A 13,834-nucleotide genomic window follows, 5' to 3' on the forward strand; every position below is an offset into this window, starting at 1 on the left:
CATGTAGACTATGTGTGAAAATGGGGAAAGTCACTACCTTGTGAGGCAGCCCTTTCTGCTTTTGGATAGCTCTGAATCTTAGAAGATTTTTTTTTCTTATATCAAGCAGAACTCAAACTCAAGGAATGTTGAAAAGCAAGGATCTTTGGATATAATGTTTTCACAGCTAATTCTTTTTATAGAGAGGACAACTAGGTTTCAAAGAAGGGAACTGACTAGTTTATGATCTCCCAGTGAATTGCTGGTAGAACTGGCACTAGAACTCAGATCTCCTGATTCATAGCCAAATTGTTTCTCACACCATCATGTAGTCTCTTTAGAAAACTAGGATACCCTGAGAGGATCTTTCTCATGACTTTCAATCTCTAGTGTATTCAAGAAGACAATCCTGGAGGTGACAAAACCTTGTTCTTGAACCATTTTGTCAGATTTGTAGAAGTGATTCAGACTCAAGTATGGGTTCAATTCAGTTGAAGAAACACTAGTTAAACTCTACTCCTATAGATAAGTGGGTGGGGCGCCTAGGTGGTATAGCATATAAACCACTGGCCCTGGAATCAGGAGTACCTGAGTTCAAATCTGGTCTCAGATACTTAATAATTACCTAGCTGTGTGGCCTTGGGCAAGCCACTTAACCCCATTTGCCTTGCTAAAAATAAAAAATTAAATATAGATAAGTGGGGCTGTGGAAGCAGGAAGACTTAATCCAATCTCAGATACTTACTCTGTGTTACCCTGGGTAAATCATTTAATCTGTTTGCCTTAGTTTCTTCATCTGTAAAATACTTAAAAAAATAAAAAAGCAGAAGGTAGAGTGTCTAGAATAGAGACAATCTATCTCAGAAAAAAGTAGACCTGACAGAGATGATAAAAGAGAAAAATGACAAATATTGGAAGGGCTATAGGAAAATAGATACACTGGTATACTATTGGTGGAGTTGTGAATTTGTCCAGCTATTTTGGAAAATTGGAACTTGCTCAAAATAGTAAATATTTACTAACGTTTAACACAAACACTAATCTTTGTTCCCAAAGATGAGTGATTTTTGAAGAGATTGAAGATGTTGGAATAAGTTTTTATTAGAGATCTATATTATCCACTTGAGCATACCTAGTAGATTAGCCTTACTGGGTTATCATTTATTCATTACTTCAATAAACACATATAGAACATCTGGAACTCATAGTTTAATGGGAAAGGATAAGATATAAACATCAATAATTCCTCCAGGAAACCTTTCCTAATTCCTCAATGTTACAAAGCACTTTGTTTTCTAACTTTCTAATATACTTATCAAATAATATTGTATATTATAATTATTTCTGTATGTGTTTTATCCCTGTACTTGCTAGTGAACTCCTTGAGGGTAAGAATTCTGTATTTTCTATATTTTGTATGTTTCCCAACACTATGAACATTAATAAATGTTTGACTATCATTGATTGTCTGATAGTCTATAATATAATATAACAACATAAGTGGTACAAAGTTCAATGGACATTTGAAGGAAAATGATTTCATAATGAAAACACAGGATGAACAATTAAAACAGGAGAAACAGATAAACATCTCATCATTTTTTCCCCCCATCTTTTGAAAACATGTGCCCCTTTCCCCTCAGCAGTCCATGGAAGATGTCAAAAGGAAAGCAAGGAGGTATCATTATGAAACAGATTTTAACCCAAAAAGAAGAGATGACCAGTGAAGTGGAACTGAAGGAACTCTAAGAAGAAAGTGACTTTAAAGATTTAGGTTGCAATTATAAAAGCATCATCAATTCCTCTTTTAATATCTCCTCATGTCCTAGGATTGACTCTAATCTGTTGTTGGCTATGCCAGCAAGTCATCATCTCTGCCATGTTCTTTCAAGATGGACCATACCCTTAAGCTTGCATATGGGATTAAGAATCTAGTAATTTTGTAGTAATTCATTAGATTTTTCGCAGGGTAATGAAATTTTTGACAAGAAACTCTTGAAGACCATCTACTACAGGGGTTCTTAAAAATTTTTGTAGGTCATGGACCCCTTGGACAGTCTGATGAAACCTATGGTTACCTACTCAGGATAAAATGATGTTTTTCAGTTCATAAATGACATTGAATTACAGAGTAACCAATACAGAGTAAAACAATTATACAGAAATAAAACTATGAAATACTAAAAAAAAGTTGGTTTACACTGTCCCTAAAATCTATCCAGGGACCCAATGAAGCCCAAATTTTAATCTGCTAAATTATAGAGGGGTTATAATCTGCATCAGTGCAGTGAGTGTCCATAGTAAGGAAAGACCCCATATAAATAAATATATCCAATTCTAGGCTTTCATTATAAGTGGAGAAGAATAAATAGACGGGGCAAGAAGGCAAGACAAGAGGATCTTTGTTGAACAAGATTTAACACAGTAGGGAAGGTTACACTGTAGACAGCTGAGGGCATTAGGAAATGGAAGAAGGGATTCAACCAAAATCTAGAAGGGGCCAGGATACACAAAAAAAAATCTAGGATTTCAATATGACTTGAAAGATAAAAGAATTTATCAATGAGCTAAAAGATTGTTTCTGTTCTGTATGCTCCTAAATTCAGTTCATCCTTCTCTCCTTCTAGCTGTTGAAAATGACAGCTGAGATTTAACCTCTACTAAAAAAGCACATTAAACTTGCCAAAATAGGTCTCAGAAAACTGGTGTCCAACTGAGTGCTATTGCCTGTACAATTGTAGTCTTCATAGTCATTCCCTAGAGTAATAGTCAAACCACAAAGGAACAAGATTTATGTAAAAGTCTGGGGTCTTATTTAGGCTCATTTGGGTATCAGATAGAAATACACTAAGTCACAAGTTGCACAAGAAATGGAAGTTTGTAGCATAGAAGACACCCCCCAGCAAAGTCAGAAGAAGGAAGTGATTCCCTGAGAGAAGGTACAGTGTCTAGAATAGGGACAACCTATCTCAAAAAAAAAAAGTGGACCTGACAGAGATGACAAAAGAGGAAAATGACAAATATTGGAAGGGTTATAGGAAAATAGACACACTGGTGCACTATTGGTGGAGCTGTGAATTTGTCCAGGTAGTTTAGAAAATTGTAAATTGCTAAAAAATTATTAAATTGTACGTGCCTTTTGATCCACCTATACTACTACTAGGCCTATCCTCCCCCTCTGTCCCATCTCCCATCAAAGAAAATAGAAAAGGGCCCAGATGTACAAAAATTATTTATAGCAGTTCTTTTTATAGTAGTCAAAAATAAAAACTAAGGAGTTATATTCCCATTGGGGAGTAGCTAAACAAATTATGTTGTATGAATATAATGGAAGATAATGGTATATGAAAAAATATACCATACATATGATATATGGAAAATTATAGCATATGAATAAGATTAGTGCCATAAGAAATAATTAAGTGTGCAGTTTCAGAGGAAACTGGAAGATCTCATGAATTGATTCAGAGAGAAGCAGAAAACAAAGAATAATTTACAAAAAACCAAAACAATAGAGAAAAAGAGCTTTGAAAGATTTGAAAACTTTGAGCACTGCAAAGATAAACCATAAGTTCAAAAGAATGAAGAAATACTCCACTCATTTCAACCAAAAAGGTGATGAACAAAAAATGCAGATGAGACATCTATTTTGGGCATGGCCAAAAAAACTAGTATTACTGGACTATGCATGTTTATGACATGGGGATTTTTTGTGTGTGTTTCTTTTGTTTTTTTTACTGAACAATTTAGTGGGAGGGTAATGGGAAGAAGAGATTATAAATACATATAAAAATAAATCAATACTTAAAAAAACAAAAAGCAAGCCTGAAAAACCAGTAATATTTTGGGACTAACACAATATGGCATTGTCTCCAGTTCCCTCCCTATTTTAGTGACCTTTAGTGCCCCTGCTTGTTAATATCCATCCTAAAATATGGTACTCAGAACTGAACCTGGGGGCAGCTAGATAGTACAGCAGATATAACACTGATCCTGGAATCAAGAAGGAAGACCTGAGTTCAAATCCAACATCAGACCCTCACTTAACCCCATTGCCTTGCAAAAACCAAAAAAAAAAAAAAAGAATTGAACCTAGCACTCCAGAGAAATCCTGATTAGAGTGCAATGGGGCCATTTTCTCCCTCTGCCTTTTTTTTTAAGGTTTTTGCAAGGCAAATGGGGTTAAGTGGCTTGCCTAAGGCCACACAGCTAGGTAATTATTAAGTGTCTGAGGTCAGATTTGAACTCAGGGATTCCTGACTCCAGGGCTGGTGCTCCACCTAGCTGCCCCCTTCTATGCCTTTTTTTCCAATGTAAACTAAGATCACATTGATTTTAGGGACAATTAATGTCATTCAGTTGACACCTTCTGAGTCCACTAAGACCTCTAGATTTAGCATGAGTTCAGTCTCAACTCTTCCATCCTATAGCTAGGTTTTTAGGCACTAGTAAGGAAACTTGCCTATATAATGGAATGGAAGTGCTGATTCAGTCCTCCATGTGAAAGGGGCTAGGGAACTTGCTTCAAGAAAAGCCTGGCAATATATAATGAAATTTGTGAAGATATTGTGTGATTGGTTCTGGTCTGCTAAACAAATGGTGAAAAACAGCCTCTTCGACCTTTTGGCTATGAGGTCAAATAGATTTAAAAAAGTAAATAATCAGAGTCAGTTCTCTTGGTCTGAGTCCTTTCTGGATTTGCAGGTACCTTAGAGGCAGGAGCTGTTGAGGACTTCCTGACTGGGGAGAAATGTTGGGCCCTCTCACCCCATGGTCCTTTCATTCCATGTAATTATACCTTTTTGGAAGCAGGATGCTCAACCTCTTCCATGTGGGGGATTGTACTGTTGTACTGGGACCCTATCATACATATACCATTGTTTCCATGGGAAACTGCAATTTAAGGTTCCAAATAAAAAACTTGGAGACGACAATCACTTTAATTTGGGAGTTAATTGCATTTTTTATTATATAAATATTTTATTTTTTTCCAATTATATATACAATAGTAATTTCTACCTATCATTTTTGATAAGGTTTTGAATTTTACAATTTTCCTCTTACCCTCCCCCCCCCACAGAAGGCAATCTGATAATTTTTTACATTGTTTCCATGTTATTCGTTGATTGAAATTGAATCTGTTGAGAGAAAAAAAACATATCCTTGAGGAAAAGAAAAATATTAGAGATAACAAAATTATGTAGTACATAATTTTTTTACAATTTTTTTTTACAAAAATTGAAGGTAATAATCTTTGGTCTTTGCTTAAACTCCATAATTCTTTCTCTGGATTCAGATGGCGTTCTCCATCACAGTTACCCTAAAATTGTCCCTGATTATTGCACTGATGGAGTGAGAAAGTCCATCAAGGTTGATCATCACCCCCATATTGTTGTTAAACTGCATAATGTTTTTCTAGTTCTGCTCATCTTGCTCAGCATTAGTTCATGCAAGTCTTTCCAGGCTTCTCTGAAATCCCATTCCTCCTGGTTTCTAATAGAACAATAGTGTTCCATAACATACATATACCTCAATTTGTCCAGTCACTCCTCAATTGATGGACACCCCATCGATTTCCAATTCTTTGCCACCATAAACAGAACTGCTATGAATGTTTTTGTACTAGTGATGTTTTTACCCTTTTTCATAATCTCTTCTGAGTATAGACCCAGTAGTGCTATTGCTGGATCAAAGGGTATGCACATTTTTATTGCCCTTTGGGCGTAATTCCAAATTGCTCTCCAGAAAGGGTAGATCAGTTCCCAGCTCCATCAGCAATGCACTAGTGTCCCAGATTCCCCACATCCCATGCAACATTGATCATTGTTCTTTCTGGTCATATTGGTGAATCTGAGAGGTGTGAGGTGGTACCTCAGAGATGCTTTAATTTGCATTTCTCTAATCACTAATGATTTTGGCCAATATTTCATAAGACTATGGATAGCTTTGATTTTTCTCATCTTCAAATTGCCTTTGCATATCTTTTGACCATTTAATTGCATTTTATTGTAAACTAGCCTTTACCAATTGGAAATAGCAAAACAAAACATCTTAAAAGTTATTCAGGGCAAGAACAGAATGGCACAATGAAAATCAAACAAAATAAATATCAGCAATAAAAAATGAGAACACAAAAAGTAGAACAACGTTTCACCATTGGGTAAAATTGTAATGCAATTTTTCTATCCCAAAGGAAACTACATCATGACAATCATTAGAAATATTTATCCAGGAAAAGAAAAGATGAAAAAAAAAAGGAAGTTGCTCAAACAATAGTACAGGTGACCTCCAAACTCTGTTATTCAATTGAGCAATCATTCAGTAAGTATGTATTAAGTCCTGAGAATGTGCTAGGCACTATGCTAAGTGCTAGATTAGAGACCTAAACATTAGAGATGATTGAATATAACCTGAATGATGCAGAAGGGACCTCTGCTGCTACTGCATACATGGCTCTAAATAGACTCTGAAGTCCCTTCCAGGCTGAGATTCTAGAATTCTGTAATAAGGGTAGGCAGAGAGAAACACTGTATGAAACAACACTGCCAACAACAATAATGGAAGGTGACACAGATTCTTTAAGATTTACAAGGTACCTTACATACATTATTTCATTTACCAACTATATGTTGAAAGGTAGAGAAGAGAATAACTGTAGGCCTGGAATTACACCAGGGAGGGGCATAGTATTATTTAAGAAAGGGAAGGATTATTGGTAGAGCTGAGGATCAGATTTGTTCTGCTTTGGGTCAGAAGGGCAAAGTTCATAGCATTAGGAAGAATTTTCACAGATGAGTATATTGAGGTAAAGAATGCTTAAGTGACTTGCCTGGGGTCACAAAAGTATTAAATGTCTGAGGAAGGATTTCAGTTTAGGTAATCTTGACTTTAAGACCAACTCTCTACTACTCATTGATCAAAACTATTTACCTTTAACTTGCTTTGAAGAGATTCTTCATCATGATGTGAGTCTAGAAATGGAATGAGTTTTCTTGAGAGATAATGATTTCTCCATTATATAAAGTCATTAGAGGAAGACTGGATGATTGTTGGAGGGGAATGTGTTGAAGGGGATTCCTATTTCCCATAGAAAACTTCTGATTCTAACTCTAAGAGGCTATGAGTCTGGGATCAAGAGATGAGAAAATGTGTCTATGAATAAAGTATAACCAATTCAACAAATATTTATTATGTTGAAGGAAATTGGGATATAAAGATGAAGAATAACATAAGCCTGATCTTTGTTTTTGATGTCTAATTTTCTGGGTTTCTTGACAAAGATACTGAAGTGATTTGCTATTTCCTTTACCAGTTTATTTAACAGATGAGTAAACCAAGACAAACAAGGTTAAGTGATTTGCCCAGGTTTTGCAAAACTAACCAGTGTTGAGATTAGATTAGTTTTCCTGACTGCTCTAACCATTGCATAACACAGCTGCCTGAAACCCAGATTTTAAGGAGATCTAATTGAGAGATGAGACATGTATACAAGGGAATGAGATACAAAGTAGAATCAAAGTGCTCTGAGACAAACTAAGGATGAGGAAGACTTCCAGGAGGAGATGGCAGCTAAACTGGGGCTCTAAGGAAGAAAACATTTCATGACAGAAATGGCAGGAATGTATTCTAGGTAAGAGGGATACCTATTTGGAGCTACAATGGGGCAGGAGGCTGGGGTTGTAGGTAAGAATGTTCTAGTAAATTTTTAATAACCACATCTCAGTAGGGAAATGTATACATAACATGCTTTTAAATTTAATCTGGATTAACATTTTTTCATTACTTTCTTAAATCTAGAGTCTAAGCTCTAGACAAATAAAAAAGCAATAATTCAAAGCAAATTCTGATTTGCAGCATTTGCTAATTTCCAAAATGCAAATGTTCACACAGAAAATTGAACAATCTGCTCTTGTGAGTCTATATAAACCGTTTCCAGCAAGTCCTTAATTGTAAATCTGCTTGAAGAACATAGAAGGCATGAAAAAGACCCAGTGACAGATAAATCTAGAAAAGTAGGATATGGTTGGATTATGGAGGAAGGACTTTGAGTGACAAACTAAGAGGTTTATATATCTTTTTTGTTTTTGTTTTTGTTTTCTGGCAAGGCAATGGGGTTAAGTGACTTGCCCAAGGTCACACAGCCAGGTAAGTATCTGTGGCCATATTTGAACTCAGGTCTTTATGAATTAGGGAGCCCTCAGAGATTCTGAGCAAGGGAATGATAGAGTCAACTTCATTCACTCAATTAAGAGACTAGCCTAGAAGCACTATTTGAAAGGAATGAAGTCCTATTTGTGACATTTACAAGTTGTGTGAACCTGGGCAAGTTATTCTTCCTCTCTGGACCTAAGTTTCCTCCACTATAAAATGTGAAAAATAAAACTGATATTCTCTCTTTCACAGAGTTGGTGTGAAGGATTTGTTTCTTTTTTGGTAAACCCTAAAACCCTATATTAGAGTGAATGGATTCTTGAATACTTAGATCGAGGTGATTACATTAATGTAGGCAATTCCCCTCAGGTACTTAGATAGCTCAGTGTAGAGCACATTAGGCCTGGAACCAAGAAGACTCATCTTCCTCAGTCCAAATCTGGCTTCAGACACTGTATGACACTGGACAAGTCACTAAACTCTGTTTGCCTCAGTTTTCTTATCTGTAAGATGAATGGGAGAAGGAATTGGCAATCCAGCATCTTTGCCAAGAAAACCCAAAATGGGTTTCCAGAGTCAAACAGATTGAAAAATGACTGAATAACAACAAAACAAAGAGGTTTCTTCTATTTCCCATTATTTTCAATTCTTGTTCAGGTATTTCAGTAAATCTTCTAAAGAAAATACATCTAAAGTGGCTATCTGCTACTTCTTTTGATAGCTCAGTACTCAGGCAGAATAGTTATTATCAGTATCGATGTTATCCACATTATCAACCACATCATCATCATCACCCTCATGATAACTAGTATCATCATCTTCATTGTTCTAATCTATTATCACACTGAAGCTTGTTGGGTTACTAAGAATATAGAGGCAAGTACACCTCTGATCCTGGAAGTAGTAGATTTAGTTTAAGTCCTGGCATGAACATGTGTTAACTCTGTGACCCTATTTCTCTGATCCTCACTTTCTCCATCTGTAAAAGGAGGATAATAAATATTTCACTAATTCCCTCTCAGGCTATTGTAGAGGATCTTCCTAAGTACTTCAGTATCTCAAGAACTGATCATTTCAGCTCACTGGCACAACTCCTGTTACTCAGATAGCCTTTGAGTCATTATAGTTGAAAAAGTCAACTCCCCTGTGGCCAAACCTGGTAACAGCTCTAAGATCCTAGCTGTTCTTTGGTCAGCAAATAAAAAGTCCATTACCAGCCTGAACTGGAAGCCTGCCCAGTTTAGGAACACTTGCCGGTTTAGGAGCACTTGTGTTCAGTCAGACTTAATGAACCCAAATCCTTACTACAATAGAGCATCAGAGCGGTACTTCATTGAAGTAAGTTGCTCTATAAATTTGAGATCTCTTCCTACCTTTCTAGTATATTTACATTTTCTTCCCCAAATACTCTTATCCACTGACACTGGCCTTTTAACTGCTCCTCAAGCATGATCCTTCCCCTTATAATTCCACATATTTTTTTCTGGATAGATGAAAGCATTAGGAAACAGTCATCTTTAAAATGCCTAGAATCACTTCACATATGGTATGTAGTGATTATGATGAAAAATCTGGTCATCAGTTTTTTAAAATATTCCCCATGTCTGGAATTCTATCTCTCCTCACTGCAGTCCCTTAGCTTTCCTGGCTTCCTTCCTTCGAGTCTCAACTAAAATCTCATCATCTGCATTAAGCCTTTTCCAATCTCTTTTAATTCCGGTATTTTCCCCTTTGTTGATTATCTCCAATTTATTCTGGCTCTATCTTGTTTGTTTGCAGTTGTTTGCCTCTTATCTTCTACATCCAAAAGTGAGTTCTTTAAAGGCTGAAACTGTTTGCATTGTCTCTGTGTTTTGCCTTTCTTTACAACCACAGTCCTTAGCACCAGCACAGTGTCCGGCACAAAGTATTTGTTTAATAATTTCCTGTAGACGCCACAATTTGTCAATTATTGTGTAAGCTGTTATGAAGGGCCTTGAATGCCAGCTTAGGATCTTTGTATTTTACCCAGTAGGCAATGAAGGACTCTTGAAGACTATAAACAGCAGAGATATTCCTCAGGGTAAACCAACTTCCCTGTTTCTGTCTAACATATCACATCCTTCCATACAAATTCTCCATCTCAGCGCCATCTTTGAGGCCTCTCTCTCTCTCATTCCACACATCAATATAGTCACTTCAAACTCTTCCTCGGCAGCTTTCCCATCCACCTCCTTCTGTACACTCACAAAACCACTGGTTCTTCATTAGCTCTCAACTGGACTACTGCAATAACCTCTTAATTGGTCTCCCTGCTTCGTTTCTTCTTTCAATCTTTCAATTGCCAGTGATGTTCTTAAAGGTCAAGTGACCATATCACTCCCCCTCTCAATAAAGCTTTCTTTTGCCTCTCGAATCAAATTCCAACTCTTCTGTTCCGCATATAAAGACTTCTACCTCTTGGCTACATACTACCTTTTCACGGATACTTCACCTTACTCCCCCTAGGTGCTTTATAAGTGTTCCTAGACAGGCAAAAGAGAAAGATTGATAGCAGTGGCGCTAGATGCTTAGTGTAAATGAACACACTAGCAAAAGTTAAAGCAGGAAATGGTCTGAGATATCATCTGGTCCATTCTCTTTTATTTTCCAGAGAAGGAAAACTGAGGACCAGAGAAGGAAAACTGAAGCCTAGAAAGTGTAAGTAGAAGAACAGGCTGGGACTTTGCACAAGTTACTTTAATTCTCAATCTCGATTTTTTTCTCTGTGGGATAAAACAGTGGAACTAAGTAATCTTTAAGGTTTCCTTCGGCTCTAAATTGTTGGATTCAGATCCAAAGACTCGGTCAAGTTCAAGATGTGGCTATACCTGGCAGACACAGGATTCGAACTCCAAAAGTCTGTGGGATTGCCTAGCAAAGTTCTTTCCCCCACTCCAGGCTCAATTGGAAAATTCAGAGAGGGGGGTCGGTCCCGCCCAGGACAGCAGAGTGCAGGGGAGGAGTGAGCTCCAGGGCGCGGGTGGTGCTGAGCCTGGGGTGAGACTGGGCGGGAGCAGGGGGCTTGGGCGGTGCATCCTGTCTGGGGGTGGGGATATTTGGGGCGGTTGGGGCCCTAAGGCTGCCACTTGCCGACCTGCTGGGACTGTCCCAACCTCAGCGGAGGCTCCTGGAAAGCGGCAGCTCCCGTGCGTCCCATCCTCAAACTGGGGCTGCAGCTTAAGCTCCCGCCCGCCCGTCGGCTCCCCGAACCGGGGCTCAGTGCGCTTCTCCTATGGAGCAGAACAGAGGTGAGTGCGCCTGGGGCTGGGGGTATTTGGGGTAGGGGAGAGAAAGCCTTCTGCACTTGTCTCGTGAGAGCCTGGGAGAAAAAGGCTGCGCTGGGGAGCTAGGGATGCTGGGGACCCTGGGCACCCTCACACCTCCCTCCCTGCCCCCTGATGGATATAGAAGAGTGTGTCGGAAGGCAAAGGCGTCTTTAAGCCCGGCTCCTTTTCAGAGTCCCTGAACTACGCCTCCCACCCCCAGTGGAACCTTTTCCCCTTATTCTCTCAGTGGGAGCTGGTCCCTGGAAATTCCAAGGCGTCCCTGGCCACTTCCTACTTTCCATCCCTTCTCTTCTCCCACACTCTTCCCCTCTCCCCCAGTTCATCACCCTCAGCTTTTGCACACCCATCTTGCTTATTCTTTCATCCCTTCCCCTGCCCTGCTTTTATAGTTCTTTATTCTCCTTCCCCCGTTCTCCACAAACCCTACACTTGACCCTCTGCTTTATTCCCTCCCTACTCTCTTTCTTCCCTATTCCCCTCACATCCTGCTACTCCTCCCTACTTCCCCCCTCCCTTCCCGCTTCCGTTCCCCCTCCTTTTCTCTTCTCTAACCCTCTACTGTTCTGAGATGTACCTGCCTGGGCCTTACCCAGGTTGCTGGAGGGTCAGATAACTTGTGTTTTCAGACCCAAGTGGGGTTTTTTCAGGAGTTAGGGAAACCGTTGGAGTGGAAAGTGCACTAGATTTGACTCTGGTTCTGATTAATCGTGTAATTTAAAAGTCAACTTTCCTCAGCCTTTTTTTTAAATATATAGAGTGGGAATAAATAAATAAAAATGAGAAGATAAGTGCTTTGTAAAACTACTGAGAATAAGGCAAGGGGCGCCAAATATTGTTTTCTTTGTATTCTAGAGTTTCAGCACACTTGACATTACTGATAAATACTTGCTGATTGCTTGACATATATGCAGACCTTTTATTATTGAGAGGAGGAGAGGGAGGAGGGGGGACAGAAATTTTTGTGCTGGTGCTGTGCCCTGAGGTCTTTGGTCCCTATCAGTGGAGTAGCCTTCTGAAAGGGATGAACTGAAATGACTTCTGACTGAAACGGGGGTGTCAATAGTAGGTCTGTGAACAATGGAAAGAGCTTTGGCCTTTGGAATTGGGTTGTTGTTTTTCTGTCGGTTTTTTCAGTCAAATCAGAATCTTCACGACCCCATTTGGAATTTTCTTGGTAAAGATACTGAAGTGGTTTACCATTTCCTCTTCCAGCTTACTGTACAGATGAAGAAACTGAGGCAAACAGGATTCAGTCAATTGCCCCAGGTCTCTTACAATTAGAAAATATCTGAGCCTGGATTTAACTGGTCTTCCTGACTCCAGGCCACTGCACCACCTAGCTGTCCTTCCTGAAGTCCAAGATCTGGCTTCAAGTCCTGCCTGACTCTGTTGTTTCTCAACTGTGTGATCTTGGGCAACACTTTGATTCCTGTGGTTTCCTAGTTTGAAGAATGGGGGTTGAAAAGGGTAGCCTCTAAGTTTCCTTTCAAATCCAGATATAAGATCTTATATTATAGTTTTTTTAAATAGACTTGAATAGGGATAGATCAATATAAGACAAAATAAAGGGTTACACAGCTAACTCTTCCCAAACCTTCCTCTTCCAGTTCTTTTTCTTTTTTCTAGTCATTGAAAAATAAAGTACTTGCTTTTCTGCTTTTCCAAACAGTGTTTAAATTTAGACTGAATTAGCCCAAAGGGAATAAATAATCTTTCTACACATGCATAAAAAGGCTACTGCTAATGGAAACATGATTATCACTTCAAGAGTGGGGCCTGATTTATTCAGAAGAAGCCTGGATTAAGCATCAGGAGTCTTGGCTTCTCAAACTCTGGTCTCTTCTAACTCTGGCCTTGAACAAAGCATTTCATCTCTTATATAAGTGATCTCTGCTAGGAAATGAGAAGTTCGATCTAACTAATTTCTTTATCTTTTTTTCTAGATAAAGGGTCTGTGTTATGTTCTGACATTCTAATAGTGATATTAATGAATAATTAGCCTGATGTAGAGAAAGCATTTTGAAACTGGAATAGAAAGATCTAGGTTCAAATTTGTCTTTTTTTATGTTTTTTTTTGCAAGGCAAATGGAGTTAAGTGGCTTGCCCAAGGCCACACAACTAGGTAATTATTAAGTGTCTGAGGCTAGATTTGAACTCAGGTACTCCTGACTCCAGGGCCGGTGCTCTATCCACTGCACCACCTAGCTGCCCCTAAATTTTTGACACTAAATAGTACAGTACTTCCTGTCAGTAGGACTGACTCAGTTTCTTCATCTGTAAATGAGGAGATTGGACAAGATGATCCTAAAGGGCATCTAATTCCTCAGCCCTCTGTATAGCCAGTTAATAAGCATTTACTAAGCACCTACTAAGTACTAGACATTGTTGAGGATATA

At 38.6% G+C, this 13,834-nt stretch overlaps 1 protein-coding gene across 1 annotated transcript in view; it reads left to right on the forward strand.

The window, feature by feature from the left end:
- The first annotated feature begins 11,258 nt into the window (after positions 1-11,258).
- The window catches only part of AFAP1L1 (actin filament associated protein 1 like 1), a 79,087-nt gene continuing 76,511 nt past the window's right edge, over positions 11,259-13,834 (forward strand). Inside the window, 1 exon segment of the mRNA XM_074212372.1 lies at positions 11,259-11,399. Coding sequence (XP_074068473.1) covers positions 11,384-11,399 — 16 coding nt within the window. The 5' untranslated portion in view covers positions 11,259-11,383.

Source organism: Macrotis lagotis, chromosome 1 (genome assembly GCF_037893015.1).
Source record: "Macrotis lagotis isolate mMagLag1 chromosome 1, bilby.v1.9.chrom.fasta, whole genome shotgun sequence".
Taxonomy (NCBI): domain Eukaryota; kingdom Metazoa; phylum Chordata; class Mammalia; order Peramelemorphia; family Peramelidae; genus Macrotis; species Macrotis lagotis.